Source organism: Stegostoma tigrinum, chromosome 37, assembly GCF_030684315.1.
Source record: "Stegostoma tigrinum isolate sSteTig4 chromosome 37, sSteTig4.hap1, whole genome shotgun sequence".
Lineage (NCBI taxonomy): Eukaryota > Metazoa > Chordata > Chondrichthyes > Orectolobiformes > Stegostomatidae > Stegostoma > Stegostoma tigrinum.
Window position 1 is genome coordinate 26,332,205 of NC_081390.1, and position 18,583 is coordinate 26,350,787.

An 18,583-nucleotide genomic window follows, 5' to 3' on the forward strand; every position below is an offset into this window, starting at 1 on the left:
TCCCGGTGCCTGACTCCCTTTCGCGGTGCTGAAACAACATCTGCCAGTGTGCAGCAGCTGATTCTCACTCTGGGGCCATTTCCAGTGGAGAAGGCAGTCTTTAAAAAGAGCTCACTGAGCTCAGAGTCCTCCTGTCATGAATCTCCCTGTGTGCAGGAGTTTGTGACATTTTAGCTGCAGAAAGAGCTGGCTCTGGAGCCAGTAGACAACTGCAAACACCACCTCATCAAGACAATATTTTTATTAAAACGTTAAAAAGCAGTCTGTCATTGTCCAATCACTCAACAGAATAATCTCTCATGTACAGAATATATATCTGGTAAGAATTTATCAATAAATATAAAAAATGCAGATTTGATCAATAAATTTATCATTTTAAAAATTAGTGGAAAATTCAGAGATAGAAGCACAATTTACTAGAGTTTGTAGAAAATGCAAAAGAAGCATGATTAGGTTTCTATGAGCCACAGAATCAAACATTGTTGATGAACTTGGTCCCAAAATGTCACAGCCCTCTTATCCTGAAGGAAAGTCCCTTTGACAAATAGATCCACATTGCTGATCGAGATTGGTGCAGCTTGAAGACAGTGCAGGTTTAGAGATGGTCCCAGGAGTAATCTTCATTCTTCAGTCATTGGAAACAGGCTGGGCCAGTATTTATTGCCCATTCCTAACTGCCCAGAGGACAGATAACAGTCAGCCGGTGGGTCTGGAGTCACACACAGGCCAGACTGGATAAAGACAGCAGATCCCCTTCTCTGAAGGACATTAGTGAACCAGATGGTGATTTTTTTTTTAACAATAATTGACTGTAGTTTCATGGTCACCATTAGACATAGACTTTAATTCCAGGCTTTTATTGAACACAAGTTTTACCACCTTCTAAAGTGGGGATTGAACCCTCATCCCTAGAATATTAGCCCAGGGATGTGTGGGTTTGGCGGGGGAGGCTTTGGCATTACTCACCCAGTGATATTACCATAACGTCCCCAGATCAAGACCTTTTAAAAAAAAACTAGAGAGACAGGGTATCATCAAAGGTTGCAGCTCTGCTGGGGAGGGAATGGAGGGTTGCATTGGAGAATGAGGGGAGAATCAGTTTCTCAAGGCAGTGACAAGCAATAGCACAGGAAGCCTCCGCTGGGGCCGCAGTCAGATGAGATCACTGAAGGAGGCACTGGGCTCCAGCAGGTGGTACACGAGCCCTCTCTGGGGAGAGTGCGGGGAATCACAGTCAGGGGATGAGGGTGAGTAAAGGCTCTGGGTGCTGCCCAGCTCCGACACAGACAACCCACTGGCACATTGCCCACGCCCCTGTTCTGCCAGCCGCAGTGTTTCTGTCAGCGCCCAGATGTAATTGTGGGCAAAGCGCAGTGTCTCAATCTTGGTCAACTTGGCATCATCTGGGAAGCTGGGCAGCACTGCCCGCAGGGCATCCAGGGCATCATTCAGGTGGTGCATACGGTTCCTCTCTCGATCATTGGCTTTCATCCGCCTGCTTCTCCTTTGCTTGCTGGCTGCTGCTTCACTTTTAACTCTGGCCCGGCCCTTGGGTCTTTTCCTCCGGACTGTGGTGGTGCCCGGGGCACCTTTGTAGGAGAGGGAATACCCCACCTCATCGCCAGAGCCAAACTGGCTGCTCAACTGCTCCGGACTCACAATGTCCCCAGAAGAATGGAAGGAGCTGCTCTCATCGTCAGAGAGTGGGTAATACTGCTCTGCATCGCTGCTGAATAACACAAGGGAGCAGTGAGTCTTCGGAGACATCCTACAAGAGATTGAGGGAGCGAGGAAGAAACACAGAGAGAGAGGTACAGTTAGAGAGAGACAGAAAGACAGAGGGGGAGAGGGCAAAACAGAGAGGAAGAAACAGAGAGAGGGGGAATGTCAGAGAGAAAAAGAAAGACAGAGTGGGAGAGGGAGAAATACAGACTGACACAGAGAGAAACAAAGAAAATGAGATAGAGAGGAACAAAAAGACGGGGGAGGAGAGATAGAGAGGGGGGAAAGAGAGAGAAAAAGAAAGAGGGGGAGAGGGAGAAACAGAGAAAAGGAAGGAAAAATGGGGGGAGGGAAAAATTGAAAGAGAGAGGGAGGAACAGCAGGGGCAAGAAAGAAAGGGACAGACAGAGAGAAGGAGGGAGAAACAAAAGGAAAGACAAAGAAAGAGAGAGTAAGAGGGGTTCAGAAAGACAGATGGAGGGAGAGATGGAAAGAGACAGAAACAGGAGGGGAGTAAAAGTGAGACAGTGTGAGACAGAAAGAGGACGAGAGTGAAGGGAGAAAGAGGGAGAAAGGGAGTGAAGAGAGACAGAGGGAGAAAGGAAGACAGGAAAATGACAGAGAGGATAAATATTAGTACCATAACTGTGTAAAGACAGGCCGAATAATTCAAATCTCAATCCACATCACAATCTCATCAGTAACATTTTGCAAAAGTTTAGACAGTTTAGAGACATCCCAAGGCAGTAAAGAATAATGAGACATTTTACAAAAAGTTAGAATTAACTATAGATTTGTTTAAGGTTCCACATCCCAAACTGTAATATCAAAGAATGCAACGCACACAGAGGGGAGACGGGGAGATGCTGCATTGGAGCTGGATAGTGGGTGCTGACTGAGGGTACGGGGTAGGTACAGGGTGGGGATGGGGGGGTGCAGGCGAGGGTAAAGGCTGGGAGCAGCTTGTGGCTGGGCAGGGTGCAGGAGGGAAGTGCAGTACGAGGGAGGAGGTAGGGATTGAGGGAGCGGGAGGGGGTTGTGCTGTGCCGGGGAGCGCGCTCCCAGAGTCGGTCACCAACCTGTGCTGCCCCCGGATCCTGGTTGGGCGGAAGCTGTCGGCGAAGCGGAGAGTGCGATCGATCCGGGAGCGGGGGCATTTATACAGGGACAATCAGCAACCGCTCTCCCCCCCCACCCCCCCCCAACAACCCAGCCCCGGCCGGGGGGAGGGGCGGGGGCACGGCCCACCGGCTCTTCCTCAATAACATGGAGCGCGTGTGCGGCTTGCGCGCCCCCGCGGGGGGAGGGGGCGGTGGCGTGCGCCGGGAACGTGGCCCGAATGATGGAAGATTTGGGGAGGGGCCGGGCGGTGTGTGTGTGTGTGTGTGAGGTTTGTCAATCCCGACTCATTGCCCCCACCCCCAGCCCCTGGGATCCAGCCTGAGCCGCCCCCGGAGTGCAGTCAGAATGTTGGGGGCGGGGGTCAGAGATCCCCAAATAACCGCCCGGGGGGAGGGTCCTGCAGCTCATGACCCGATTACACTGCGCTTCTCCCTGCGCTCAGACCCGGCTCACATTCCGCTTATACTGCGCTCAAACTCCTGTTACGCTGCGCTTCCCCTCCCTCTACCCTCCGCCAACATCCCGTCTCCAGACCCGCTTTCACTGCGCTGCCTGACTGCACCCCCTAACCCCCGCCCATTCCCCCCGGGGGGGGAAACTGTTCCCGTTTAATCATTTTAACCTTTACCCAGCTCCTTATGGAACTGGAAAAGTTAAAGGGCGACCAGAGATTTCCACAGCTCCTCCGAAAGGTCGATGTCCTTCCAACAGGAAATTCCAACATTGTCCGTCCCCAGGCTGGCATTGAATCAAACCCGCAGCATTGCTTTCCCTGAGAACTCCCTGCAGAGGCAGCGATTGATGGAGACGTTCATTGTTGGGGGAGGGGGTTTGTGCTGTCAGGCCGGTGGAGCAGGGGGTTGGGGGCCGCTAGACTGTGGACGGGAGACCCTGGGGAACACCACCAAAGTTTGAGCGCTTGTTCACATTAGCCAGTTCCTCATGGAGTCAGGACAGCACGGAAGTATACAGCCTTCGATCCAGCCAGTCCATGCCAAACATAATTCCAAACTAAACTAGTCCCACCTGCCTGCTCCTGGCCCATATTCCTCCAAGCCTTTCCTGCTCATGTATTTGTTCAAATGTCGTTTAAACGGTATAACGGTGCCCGTATCCACCACTTCCTCTGGCAGTTCATTCCACAGACGCACCGCCCCCTGAGGGTGAGGGGGAAGCAGAGACAGAGGCGGCCGGGCCAGGCACAGCTTGTGCTCTGGATGGAGACGGAGAGGGAGAGATCGGGATGGCGGTGTTTCCAAACCGGTGAGGGGGTAAGCCGGGTAGTGGGAAACAGAGAATCCGCAAGCAGGTTTAACAATAGGAATCTCATCCCCTCCCCAACACCCACACAACTCCCCACCACCCCTCCCCCCGGGGGGGAAAGACAGCTGAGGAGTTAGGACTGAGCCAGAGCCAGGCGCCGAAGCCTATGCGTCAGTGAGAGCGCACCATTTGAATGTGGTCCTTTGGCAGGTTGTAATGGCTGGTGTCTGTGACTAGCCGGTGTTAGGCAGCCCCTCACCATTTTTCTAAAGCTAAGACTTTTGTTTCCTTTTGCAGTATTCACCTAAACGTGAATCCTCCCCCTCCCCCCTCCCTTGCTGCTTTATTTATGAAGGGCAGTGTGACAGTTTTAAACACCGTCAACAAGGCTAAAAATCTGGTAAGCGAGTTTCCACAGCTCCTATTGGCCTCCTCAATCGTCCTTCAAACAAAAGCTAAACAGCGAATAAAGCCCCACCTGGTACCACTGTTTGCTAAAATAATAATAACTACATTTCCCTTAATAAATAATTCCAGGCGATGATAAAGGTGCAGGGTTGGGGATGCATTAATCACTCGGGCGAGGGGGAGCTATCACCTGCTGTGCTCCCGCACAGGTTTATTGTTAAACCACCTTCAGCCTCCCACTGTCTGATAACTCTCCCAATCCCACAGCAACTGCTGGCGTTTGTTTACTCACTCTACACAGAACAAGGACAATCTTACAGAGAGTCCGTGATAAAACCGGAGGCGAAAGGAATGGCTTTACACTCACACCTGTTTGGATTGCGCCTTTCAAATGCTTTAATGTTGAATTAACGTTGGATTATTTAAAAGCTTTTATTCGTCTCTGGTGAACTTCCATTCCTACCGTTTGTCTTTTTTTTGCATGGGGGGGAGCTATTGTTAACACACCATATGGACTGAGTAATTATTGCTGGATCCACAGTCCCTCGCTCATTGGCGATGTAAGGCCTGATCCTTTCAATAATGTGAAATTGCTAGAACAAGATACCGGTGTGACAGCGCACAGCACCGACCCCTTGAGCTAACGTAACAAAAGTCCTTTGCCCACAATCTCCCAACATGACGGAGCGATCCTGATGGTTTGTGGGTGCGACATCCTGGTCCCCTAAACAGGTAACAGGAGAGCGAAATCTGCCCGGGCTGACAGTGGCCAAGAATAGAAAGTAGCTGAGATTTTGTCTAACGTGGGAAAACAGCCACTTGGCCACATCTTTCATCAAAGATATAAAGCAAGCAGCCACCGTGGCTTTGTGAGAGAGTGCGCTGTTTGTGGGCTCCGACTTGGAATTTTACGCACGGTACCGGGCGCACCTGTCCCAGGCTCTCAGTTTCGCAGCTCTCTGGCCCCCTCCCAGTCAATGGGGACACTCTGAGGAAGATGCAGTGATTCAGTGACATATGTTTAGCGAATATCTGAAAAATAAACTCTTCTAATGAAGCAGCTGCCCTGGCTCTACCTGGAGGCGCGCCTTCCGCTCTTGTATTATTCACCACAGCGTTTATTGTCGCCTCAAAGCAGATGCAGATCTTTGGAAAATACACACGCACACACAATTGCACAAAAATATGACTCTTCAGGTGTAAATGGGGCCATATGGCGACACCCATACCACCCCCTTCCCCATATGTGCCTTTTCTGCGGGGGTTTTGTCTTCAACCCGCAAGCGACAGCCAAGTCGGGGCCAAAGCAAACAAGACGTTTCCAAGTGAAAGGTGAAGCTGAAGGGGGGAGTTGTGACAAATGCCACATCGATATATTGTGGCTGCATTCTCTTGCTGGTCTGCTCGATCTCCACAGTAAAGGCACCGTCTCTAGCAGAGGACTAAAGACGAGGTTAACTCCTCGCCAACAGCGTCCGAGACTGGCCCACTCCCCTGGTAACATTTTCTGATCCAGCATCTTGTACAACTGCATTGGAATTACCTTCAGATCTTAAAATATAACCGAGCTGCCCCCTTCCCTCCCTCCCCAAGCGCCTTCCACATTCTGGGCAATGCATTTGGAAATATTTTTAAACGTTTTGATCTAACGTCGATGAAATGGGAATTCGTTTCCAAACCTTCCTCATGTTACGTGAAGCGGTTACGCATCACATTCACGGCGCCGGTTCGCTTCTGGAAATTCGGATTTTTAAGAACATTCAACCGCCCGAGGGGTTTTGTCGAGAGGATGTCTAACAATAGACCCTGCAGGGTTAAAACGTTGCAAACTGGGCTCGAAATTGTGCTGGGCTCGGGGAAGGATTTATCAACCCCACAAGAGTTTTTTAACCAAACGCGAACACAGACGGCTCAGTTGCAGAAAATAACATGTAGAATCCAAAAAAGAACTGATCTGGATCGAGCGCCAGAGGCAGCGCAGTTTACAGCTTAAAAGCGCCACGTCTTCAGTTTGTATTGGAGACGGGGGGTGGGTGTTTGTCATCTTTAAAGGGGAAATCTGCCGGTTAAATCCGACGCAACCGTGGTGAGGCCTCTCCCTGCCAAATAGACGGGATTTCAGAGTTTGGTTGCAGAATATACAAAGAGCCATAGACGTGCTGTGCAACATCACACCGGGGAATTGGATTCATAGATTCCAATCGGCTGCCGTTTAGTGAGGAAAGTGCTGGCTTCAAAACTGTTTTCTTCCTTACCCCACGACTGTTTTTTTTCCATCCGAGTGTTCCTGTGCACAGGAGAGGGTGCAGGGTGGGTCCCAGTGACTGGCCAGATGAAAGTGCTGGATCCCTCCCGCGATTCTCGCCCTTGAGGTCGGGGGGAGGACAGAACGAGACGTACTGTTAAAGAAAAGGACAGGTTCGCCGTTTACAGGCTGGGCGGGATGTTGTTTTCTCCCTGAAAGGACAGCGAGTGTTTGGAACTCTCTTCCCCAAACAGTATAGGGGAGTCGGAGTGCTTCAGCAATTCGAGAGCAGTGGAGGATAGATTCTTAAACTAAAACAGAAAGTGCTCGAGAAACTCAGCATCTGTGGAGAGAGAAACAGAGTTAATGTTTCGGGTCCAGGGACCCTCCTTTAGGTGGATAGACCTTGCTAACCAACAGATGAAATGATATGGGTGAGGGCATAGGGTGGGGAATGTGGATCTGAGGTTAGAATCCGATCAGCCAAGATGTAATGGAATAGCTGAACACGCTCTGGGGCTGAACGTCCTCCTACTGATGCTAATTCCCGGTTCCTCCAAATAAAGCGATAGAGATGGCACAGCACGGAAACAGACCCTTCGGCCCAACTCATGCTAAATTCATCGAGCCCCAATTTGCCAGCATTTGACCCATATCTTTCTAAACCCTTTCTATTCATGCACACATCCAGATGACTTTTTAACATCGTACTGTACCTCTGGCAGATAATTCCGTACACACACCACCCTCTGCATGAAAAATTGCTCTTTCTGTCCCATTTAAACCTTTCACCTCGCACCTTAAAGATGAGCCCTCTAGTTTTGGGCACTCCCACCATGGGGGAAAAGACCTTTGCTATTCACCACTGTCAGGTCACCCCTCAGCGTCTCCCACTCCAGGGAAAATAGCCCCAGCCTATTCAGCCTCTCCTATAGTTCAAACATTCCTGCTCCTATGATGCTGCTTGACCCGCTGTGTTCACCCAGCTATACACCTACCACAGCAACATCATTGTAAATCTTTTCTTTTGAGCCCTTTCAAGTTTCATAACCTCTTTCCTATAGCAGGGAGACCAGAACTAAACCCAGTATTCCAAAAGTGACCTAACGAATGTCCTGTACAGCAGCAACATGTCCTCTGGACTCCGATACTCAATGCACTGACCAATAAAGACAAGCGTACCAAACACCTTCTTCACTATCTGAGATAACAAAGTGTGGGGCTGGATGAACACAGCAGGCCAAGCAGCATCTTAGGAGCACAAAAGCTGACATTTCGGGCCTAGACCCTTCATTAGAAATGGGGGAGGGGGAGAGGGGGAGGTGGATCGAGAATAGGTGGAGAGGAAACAGACAGGTCAAGGATGCAGGGATGGAGCCAGTAGAGGTGAGTGGGGAGGTAAGGAGGAGATTGACCAGTCACAGGTCAAGGGGGGGGGGTGAGGTTAGTAGGTAGGAAATGGGGGTGCAGCTTGAGGTGGGAGGAGGGGATAGGTGAGAGGAAGAACAGGTTAGGGTGGTGGGGACAAGTTGGGCTGGTTTTGGGATGCAGTGGGGAGAGGGGAGATTTTGAAGCTTGTGAAATCCACATTGATACCATTGGGCTGCACGGTTCCCAAGCGGAATATGAGATGCTGTTCCTGCAACTTTCGGGTGGCATTGTTGTGGCACTGCAGGAGGCCCAGGATGGACATGTCATCTAAGGAGTGGGAGGGGGAGCTAAAATGGTTTGCGACTGGGAGGTGCAGTTGTTTATTGCGAACCGAGCACAGGTGTTCTGCAAAGCAGTCCCCAAGCCTCCGTTTGGTTTCCCCAATGTAGAGGAGGCCACACCGGGTTCAGTGGATTCAGTATACCACATTAGTGGATGTGCAGGTGAACCTCTGCTTGATGTGGATTCAAGTTTCTGGGTGACAATGACTTAATCAAAAGCTTCATTTACTGAATATTTCAGTATGATGTGGAAAGTCTTCTTAGTGCCTGGAATGGGAGTGAGGGAGGAGGTGTGGGGGCAAGTGTAGCACTTCCTGCGGTTGCAGGGGAAAGTGCTGGGTGTGGTGGGGTTAGAGGGGAGGGTGGAGCAGACAAGGATGTCACGGAGGGAGTGGTCTCTCTGGAAGGCAGACAAGGGTGGGGATGGAAAAATGTCTTTGGTGATGGGGTTGGATTGTAGATGGCGGAAGTGTCGGAGGATGATGCGTTGTATCCGGAGGTTGGTGGGGTGGTGTGTGAGGAGGAGGGGGATTCTCTTTTGGCAGTTATTGAGGGGACGGGGTGTAAGGGATGAGTTACTGGAGATGCGGGAGGCACGGCCAAGGGTGTTCACGACCACTGTGGGGGTGAAGTTGCAGTCCTTGAAAAACAAGGACATCTGGGATGTACGGGAGTGGTCTGCCTCATCCTGGGAGCAGATGTGGCAGAAGCAAAGGAATTGGGAATAGGGGATGGCATTTTTGCAGGAATGTGTGTCAGAGGAGGTGTATTCTAGGTAGCTGTGGAATTCAGTGGGCTTGAAATGGATATCGATATTTCTGATTTGCCTTTCCAAAACGCAGCACCTAACATTTATTTAAATGTCCATTCTTAGCTCTTCTAGCAATAAATTATAATCTATGGTAAATGTGTGTAGGGCAGAAATATTCAGTAAATGAAGCTTTTGATTAAGTCATTGTCACCCAGAAACTTGAATCATTGACTTGTGTTTGTAATTAATAGTAATCAAAATTAATAGCATCATTTGCTGAATATTTCTGCTCAGTTGGATAGAATATGCTCCTGATAGGGGCTGGTTTTGAATTAGCCAGTGTTAATGTTTGAATATTTCATGTGAAACAGTCTGATACCCCTGTCCGCAAGTGACTCTAACACTGAACACTGACTCCATCGGCCAGGCCAAGCCAGGCCAGGGCCCCAAACTGGACTGTATGCTTTCTCCTGGAAGATCAAATATTCACTGCATTTGAAACAGCAACTTTTGCATCAAATTCCACTTCAAGAAATATCCGCCTGACCCATAGAGTGGAAGTAATTGTCAAAATCAAAAACTGTAAAGGACATGTGATGTTACAGAGCTATAAGAGCGTCGTTAAAATCTGCAACATTTTATCTAAAAAAAAGGCAGTGAGATCAGATAAAAACAGAAGCTGTTGGAAAAGCTCAGCAGATCTGGCAGCTTCTGTGGAGAGAAATCAGAGTTAACATTCCAGGTCCAGTGACACTTCCTCACAACTGAGCAGATCCTCTTTGGAATTTTTCAAAGCTGAATGGATGCTGTTGGGGCGGCACGGTGGCTCAGTGGTTAGCACTGCAGCCTCACAGCGCCAGGGACACGGGTTCGATTCCAGCCTCGGGCTACTGTCTTGTGTGGAGTTTGCACATTCTCCCTGTGTCTGTGTGGGTTTTCTCCAGGTGCTCCGGTTACCTCCCACTGTCCAAAGATGTGCAGGCTAGGTGGATTGGCCATGCGAAATTGCCCGTAGTGTTCAGGGGTGTGTGGGTCACAGGGGGACGGGTCTGAGTGGGATGCTGCATGGGGCAGTGTGGATTTGTTGGGCCGAAGGGCCTGTTCCCACACTGTAGGGAATCTAATCTAATCTAATTGGCTTGTTCATTGGGAAAGAGCAGAGATATGAAACAGGCCCCAATTAAGATGAGCCAAATGTTCTCCTCCTATGCAGCAGAATTCTATGTTTAAAGGCATTAAATATGGCATAAGTTCTCAATCTCAGAGGGAACTGGAAGCTGGAAACAGATTTGTGGGATTTTATGAACAGCAAGATAACCCGGCTTCTGGTTTCTACTTACTACCCAGCTGTTCCACAATAAAATTCCTCACTACCGCCCAGCAACAAGTGTTCTATACATACTGGGCCATAAAACACAAACTAACTCACATCCTTCATCCCACACATCTCTCAGTCCTGACAAGTGATAACACGGAATTCCTGCTCCCTCAAATTCTCCCTCACTCACTGCCTTTATCTCACTGGCTGGGGAGGGGTTTATTGTTGAGGGGGGTGCGTGCTGGTGGAAAGGGTGTAAGAAATACCAGTATGGGCTTCATTGTAGGTGCCGCGGAGCATTAAACAAAAGGACAGGCCATTCGGTGCCACAACTGCATGCCAGTATTTATGGCCCACATGAGCATTCCCCCAATTTAACTACATCCAAACTCTAACTTTCACCATTGCACCTTTCTCTGTCTTGAAAGAAACCTGTCTCTAGCTGAATTACCTTCACAGAATGACAGAACTATTGCAATGCGGATGGAGGTCACTCAGCCCATCGCATCTGCACTGGTTCTTTGAGCATTGTGATTGAGCACCAATTTCCTGCCTTTCCACCACCACCTCATACATTGTTTCTATTTGAATAACCATCCAGTGACCCTGTCAAAAACCTTAACTGAAATAGTCCCCCCAACATTTCCAGGCAGTGCATTCAGACCCAAACATTCATTGTGTGGAAAAGTGATTTCTCACCTCATGTTTGCTTCATTTGGAAATCATTTTAAATCTGAGCCTCTGATCGTAGATCCATCTCCAAATGGGAGCAGTTTCTCCTGATCCACTCTACATAGGTCCCTGATGATTTTGAAATTTTTAAAATCAGATTATCGCTCCCTTCTGACCAGTCTGTAGGTGAGATGGATTCTCCTCAATTAGTGGCTTCTTTTTAATTTGTTGATGGGGTATGGATATCACTGGCTGGGCCAGTATTTATCGTCCATCTCTAATTGTCTCTCAAACTGAAAAGTTTACATAGAACATAGAACATTACAGTGCAGTACAGGTCCTCGATGTTGCGCTGACCTGTGAAACCAACCTGAAGCCCAACTAACCTACACTATTCCATTATTATCCATATGTTTATCCAATGACCATTTAAATGCCCTTAAAGTTGGTGAGTCTACTCAGTTTCAGGCAGGGCATTCCACGCCCTTACTACTCTCTGAGTAAAGAACTTCCCTCTGACATCTGTCCTATATCTATCACCCCTCAGTTTAAAGCAATGTCACCTCATTTGCTAGGGCTATTAAGAGTCAAGCACATTGCTATGGGTTTGGAGTCACATGTCAGCCAGACCAAGTAAGGGCAGCAGTTTAGTGAACCAGATAGATTCTTACCTGTAATTGACAAGGTCTACACCATCAAACCAACTTTTATTTCCGAGTTCTCATTTATTGAAATATCATGATCCACCTTGGCAGGATTTGAACCCACATCCACAGATGGTTACAAACCCAGTGACCCCACCACTACACCCCTACTATTTTCCACCTTGGTGTGTGAATGGAAACCTCATGGTCACACCTTCCCTGTCAAACACTTTCATCAGGTGAAAGATCTCTCACAGGTCACCCCACCTCTCGAAGAAAGTACACCAGGCTGTTCGTACATTCCTGAGAGGTGTTCAGATTCTTTCTGCTCAATTTATTAATCAACTTCACCTTTTTACCATTTGGAGACAATAATTACATTTTTTTTGGATTAGCCTACTTTAGCATAATCAAAGATGTGTTCAAGTTTAATGTAGCTTTCTCGCATTTCAATTTTATCCACCCTCAAAATGAACCCCAGAGCTTTTGGCCTTATTGACCCACATTTCCATTCAAGATGGGTGATGTATGTGTGACCCTCTGCCCTGTAACCCATTTACAAGATGTACATAACTTCTTGTTCATCCAAACAAAAGTGGCTGGCAGTAGGAACAGTGATCCCTAAAATGACTGACCAAATCTGAGTTTCTTTATTCACCCATGGGATGTGAGCATCGCTGGCTGGCCAGCAGTTATTGTCCATCTCTAGCTGCCCTTCAGAAGGTGGTGGTGAGCTGCCTTCTTGAAACGCTGCAGTCCATGTTCTATAGGTACACACACAATGTCATAACGGAGGGAATTCCAGGAATTTGACTCAGTGACAGTAAAGGAACAACGAGGTAGTTCCAAGTCAGATTGTTGAGTGGCTTTAAGGGGAACTTGCAGGTGTTGTAGTGTGGTACAGGTTCCCATGTATCTGATGTCATTTTCCTTCTAGATGGAACTGGTTTCAAAGGTGCTGTTTCAGGATCTTTGATGAACTTCTATAGTGCAACTAATGTCTCATTGTGAACAGTTGTGGACTTTCCAAGTTTGTTTTTTGAGCAATTGAGAATTTAGTCTAGCAGCATAATATTCCCAGGAAATATTCCCAGTTCAGGTCTTGTGATGATGGGAAGGTCATTGACAAAGCAGCTGAAGATGTTTCTGGAGAGCACTCAGTGCTCTGGGAAACTCTTGCAGCAATGAGTAACCTTCAACAGCCATACCATTGTTCTTTCTGTCAAGCACGAATCCAGCCAGACAAGATTAGTCCCTTTCTGCTCCAATCCCATTGACTCCAATCTTGTTCATACCCTGTGACTTTAGATGATGGTTTGACACCTAGTCTGAATCACTGGAATAATTCAGTGTACAATTTCTACATAACCTCCAAAATCTTTACAATTCCATAGAATCCCTGCAGTGTGGAAACAGGCCATTCAGCCCAACAGGTATACACTGACCCTCTGAAAAGCATCCCACCCAGACCCATCCCCCCACCTTATCTGTAACTCTGCATTTCCCATGGTTAATCCACCCAGCCTGCACATTCCTGGACACTAAGGGGCAATCCACCTATCTTGTACATCTTTGGGCTGTGGGAGGAAACCAGAGCACCCGGCAGAAATTGAAACAGACACAGGGTGAATGTGCACAGTCCACACATGCAGTTGCGCAGGGCTGGAATGAAATCCAAGTCTCTGGAACTGAGAGGCAGCAGTGCTAACCACTGAACCACGATGGCACCTGATATTACAATATCATTCACCATTTTAACTCCACCAATGCCTCTATTAGTCTCAATGAAATATCATTGTATTGCATTACAGTGGCAATGTTTTGGGGATTTGGAACTAGTTTACACATTAATGATAGAGCAGGACATTAAGATAATGCTGCCGGTTTTAAAGGGCTCCAACGTCCCTTACAAGAAACTGACAGAAAGGAAAATGATTAAGCCTTACAATATTTGCATGAAAAATACAGTTATGGGTGGCATCCTTGCACACGTCCAGATGCTTTCTTTGAAATTCTGATAAATGCCGCGAGGGTTTCCCTGGCACCGAGAACATTTATTCAAAGTACCTGGTGTGAGATGCTTGATTGAACAGACTTACCAGGCTCTCAATAAGATAGTGGTGGAATAAGGCTTCTGAACCCTGGGCTCATCCACTCTGCCCACTTTTCTTTCTTTTTTTCTTTCCCTTCTTTTTCTTCCTTACTTATCTCCTGTTGAAGAGCTCGGTTGTGGCAGCATAGGGTGGGCCCAAGGAGGGCTTGTGGCAGTGATGTCGAAGATGATTTTGGATTCCTGGCAGCGTCTGTGTCCAGCGCAGATTGCATGGAGGTGTCGACGGAGACAAGTCTGGCTCTGTTACAAGACCCGGCAGCATCAGCAGCATTGGTGAGATGGGCCCGAAGTGGACTCATGGCGGTGGCAGAATTGAGTTTAGGCTGCTGCGGTACCCGGTGGCATCAATGGCAGATGCATTGGCGAGGTCCAGCGAGGACCCATAGTGAAATGTTAAAGGGTGAACATTTGTTCTGCTGACATGTAAGTAATTAGGTGCTAAGCTGCACCATGGGTGCCTCTGTCTCGCAGACAAATTGTGCTAATCTAATTATACTCTGCTCTCTGTAAATGTTGAACTAAGGCTAAGAAGATACGGAACTGTCTAGAGCAGCAGTTGAGACTTGAGGAACTAATTACGTGTTGTTTTTGGGCAGCTGAACTTTGCTTCCAATGATAGGTGACTTAAGTCACTTACGATCACTGTTGCTAGACAGATAGTTATGGTGAAGTACAAAAAATTGTATTTTGCATGTGTGACTGGCGGTGATGTAAAATCCTATGTAAAGGGAAGGTGGTCCCCTTACTGAGGGAGCATCACTGCAATATGCCTTGTATAGCATGGAATTTGTAGAGTGATCCTCCACATTTGTAAGCACCTACTTAAATAAATGCTACTGCAAGTTACCTGCCTGTTGATGCCGTGCATTTGCTTCAAGCGTAAAAAGAACTCAACTTGACGACTGTGGCGAAGGTGTTGGAGGTGAGATGGTGCCAACGAGTGAGCGACTTTTGTTCCAGAAGCAGTGGGGGGTCCAGCCACCAGTCCCATGGCCTTGGTGCAGCACATAATAAGCAGGACAGTAAAGTTGCACATTTTCTTTATTCATTAACAGGATGGGAGTGTCGCTGGTTTGGCAGCATTTATTTCACATTCCCCATCTGGTTCAAACACAACCACATTGCTTTGCGTCTGGAGTCACATATAGGCAGAACCAGGTAAAGATGGTAGTTTCCTTCCCCAAAAGACATTACTGAACCAGATGGATTTTTCTGACAATCAACAATGGATTCATGGTCATCATTATGTTCTCAATTCCAGATTTTTTCATTGAATTAAATTCCACCACCTGCTATGGCAGGATTCAAACTGGGATTCCCAGCATGTTAGTTGGGTCTCTGGCTTAACAGTCCAGTGATAATACCATCAGGACCATTGCTTCTACAATTTGGTTTATTTTTCTGTGTTTTAAGATGGCACCAGAGAGGGGCAACACTATACAGTATTTATCTGTGTATTTTGTAGCAAAATGCACACAACAACAAATTACCTCAATCAAGTCAAAAATTATGAAATTCTGCAATATTCTTCTTCAGTTGAAGATGACACTATTCTGTTCAGCAAACCAACAGATTCCTATAACGTGCAATATAACTCTATCTCAAATGCTCTATCCAATCTTACAATTTGTGCAATGACTGCTGTATATCACCATGTTAAACTGATGTCAGACTGAAATTACACTGTAGATCATTCCAACACACAGTCACTGACCCACGAGGAGTGATAGCTTAAGTAAATTGCTGTTACAGTAAATCTGCAACTTGCAGCATATGTCAATATGTGATACAAAAGATAAAGCAAGAGTAGTGAGAGACCCGAAACTGTACAAACTCAAAATGAATGAGTGAGTAAGTTAGACTAGTCTATGAGAGAATGGAATGGCATGATGATGGAGTAGATCAGATCACAGAACAGATTCATGGAATTGCCAAGATGCAGAAGGAAACTATTCTGCCCGTTGTGTCTGCACTAGCTCATTGACTTTACACTTGGTGCCAAATTCCTCTCTTTTCCCCATTAACCGGTATTGTTTCCATTTAAATAGCTATCTCATGCCCTCTGAATGCCCGATTGAACCTGGCTCCACTACATTTTCAGCAGTGCATTCTGGATTTGAACCACTGACTGCATTAAAAAGTTTAATGGTATCTTACATTTGCTTCTTTTGCTATAAACTTTGAACCACAATCTGGTTCTTGATCCTTTTAAAAGAAGAATGTGTTTGTGAAACTTCAAATGCCTACATTCCTCCATGAGTTAAGTCGCCTAGATGTTAAACTATTAATTTCCCTCCAACCCCATCTTGGACTCTCTGTCCTCCACCAGATGTTACTTCAAGCTCCATATTTGTCACCTGACCTAATCGTCCTTTTTCATTGGCTGGGTGCCAAGCTTTGTTCGCAATGCACCTGTGAAACACTTTGAGACATTTAACAACATGAAAGATTATATATAAATGGAAGTTGTTGATGTAAACAAGTGGTGAGCTGAAAATTTGCAGGCTCATACTTTGTAACTTTATTTAACCATCCATAGAGAGCTTTTTCAGCTGGGATATCTAGCCTTGACCCTTCTTCAGTGTCAATAATACATGGGCATAAGACATAACGTTAGATGTTAAACAATTCAGATTTTTCCAGAAAACCAGATCTTGGACATCTTGAAATGCTGCACTCCAAGGACTACAACATCCCCTCCCTCCACCAGTGACTCTCAGCAGCCGCAGTGTGTATTGTCTGCAAGATGCACGGCAGAAATTCACCAAAGATCCTTAGACAGCACCTTCCTAATCCACAACCACTTCCATTTAGAAGGTCAAGAGCAGCAGATACATGGAAACACCACAACCTCTAAGTTCCTCTCTGAGCCAATCACCAGTCTGGCTTGGAAATGTGTCACAATTCCTTCGGTGCCACTGGGTCAAAATTCGGTAATTCCTTCCCTAATAATATTGTGGATCTACCGACAGCACGTGGACTGCAGCAGTTCGAGAAGGCAGCTCACGGCTACTTTCTCAAGGGCAACTAGTCATGGACAATAAATGCTGGCCAGCCAGTGACACCCACACCCACAATTTTGAAAAAGGGAAGTATAGCACTCCTCAAGATTCACAATCTTCAGTGTCCATTCATTGAACTTTCTGCCCAAAATGGTCCCAGCCCATAAACCTGGTCACTTCCCATTTTCCAGGCTCCTGCCTGAAATGTGATTTCCCTCCAATTATTCCTTGCATGGTCTAATGCAGATTCCCACACCAGGGCCACATCGATACAACATTTATCACACTGCAAAGGATCACCCACAGGGGACAGTGTTGAGGTTTCCAGGGCTGAAGAAAATCCGTTTGACAAAAATTGAAGGAGAGAAAGAAGGACATTTAAGAATAAGTATTCAACAGAATTGGAGGACTACCAGAATTATTTATCAGAGAGAGAAAAACAGAGGCAACGTTTCACATCAGCCAATATCCAATAGGATAGCTGGGCAGATTTGAGGGGCTGAATGGCCTACTCATCCTATTTCTGATGTTCTTATCAATGTCCTCTCAACACAACTGGGAAGGTTTTGGTAATGAACAATTGTCAAGGAAATACCAACGCCTGAAAACATTAAAATTGAAGTCTGTGATAAGGACAGATTAAATAACAAAGTGAGAATGGCGTTTGAAAACAGAATAGATGATAATGAAACAGGGAAGATAACAATCCAGAGGATGTGTTTGTGGGAACAGTGAAATCGAAATTGGATGTCTAGGGGCATAGAGACAGTGGGTTCTGATCATAAATTGTTGAACTCAGTGTTGAAGGCAGAATGCTGGGAACTTCTGATAAAATGGAATAAAACCTCACCGTGAGAATGTGACAACATTGATCAGGACAGACCTCTCCTTTACTTGCTAAGCTTTATGGTGTCACTGGGTAGCAGCAGTAGAGTTCCTCAGATTTTACTCTGAAGTTATGAGGAGAGAGAGAATTTGCCAAGCAACATTTTATTTATTTTTAAGTTAGCTCCTGGTGGAAGTCAGCACCTGCCCCTAAGTTAAATGCCACATGTTCCCCATCCCTCACTTGTCTTCAGGCTGGGTGACTTTGTGTTGCTAAGCAATTGATTCCACAGCCAATAATATGAAGGTTTCGGTCAGAAAAAAAACCCAAATGATTTATAAACAAGGGGAATAAAAGAAACACTAAAATCCCAAATAAAGCAACAGTAACTCAAAGAATGAGAAATGGCAAGACAGAGAAAAAACCCTGACACAGATTCTAAACTGAGATTGAACGAACCTGTCCAGAAAACATATAACATCCCTAACAAATGGATTCTGTATTTGAACCTGAGAATAATGAAGGACATTGATTGCTAAAATCTCTGACTAAGTCCCTAGAGTCATATTTATGGGACTTTGAAAGGTGAGAAGGCTAATAGCAGCGCCAATGAATTTATTACAGTCCCATACAAACACTACGCATCATCTCTGAATACATTCTCTTCGCTTGTGACACAACCTGTAACATGATCAGTTTGCAAGATGATAAATGGGAAGAATCTGTTCCCCACTTTCTCTGACCCCACTTCCTCCCACTCTTAATTCCAGGGTATGCCCATTCTA

The 18,583-nt window shown here is 46.6% G+C and overlaps 1 protein-coding gene across 1 annotated transcript; it reads right to left on the minus strand.

Moving 5' to 3' along the window:
- Positions 1-394: 394 nt before the first annotated feature.
- On the minus strand, positions 395-14,047 carry LOC125467619 (neurogenin-3-like). The gene is made up of 2 exons (XM_048563734.2): positions 13,957-14,047; positions 395-1,768 (listed from the first exon to the last, which is right to left on the minus strand). Exon 2 carries the CDS (start codon positions 1,765-1,767, stop codon positions 1,153-1,155), a length of 615 nt encoding a protein of 204 aa, XP_048419691.1. The 5' UTR covers position 1,768; positions 13,957-14,047; the 3' UTR covers positions 395-1,152.
- Positions 14,048-18,583: the final 4,536 nt, after the last annotated feature.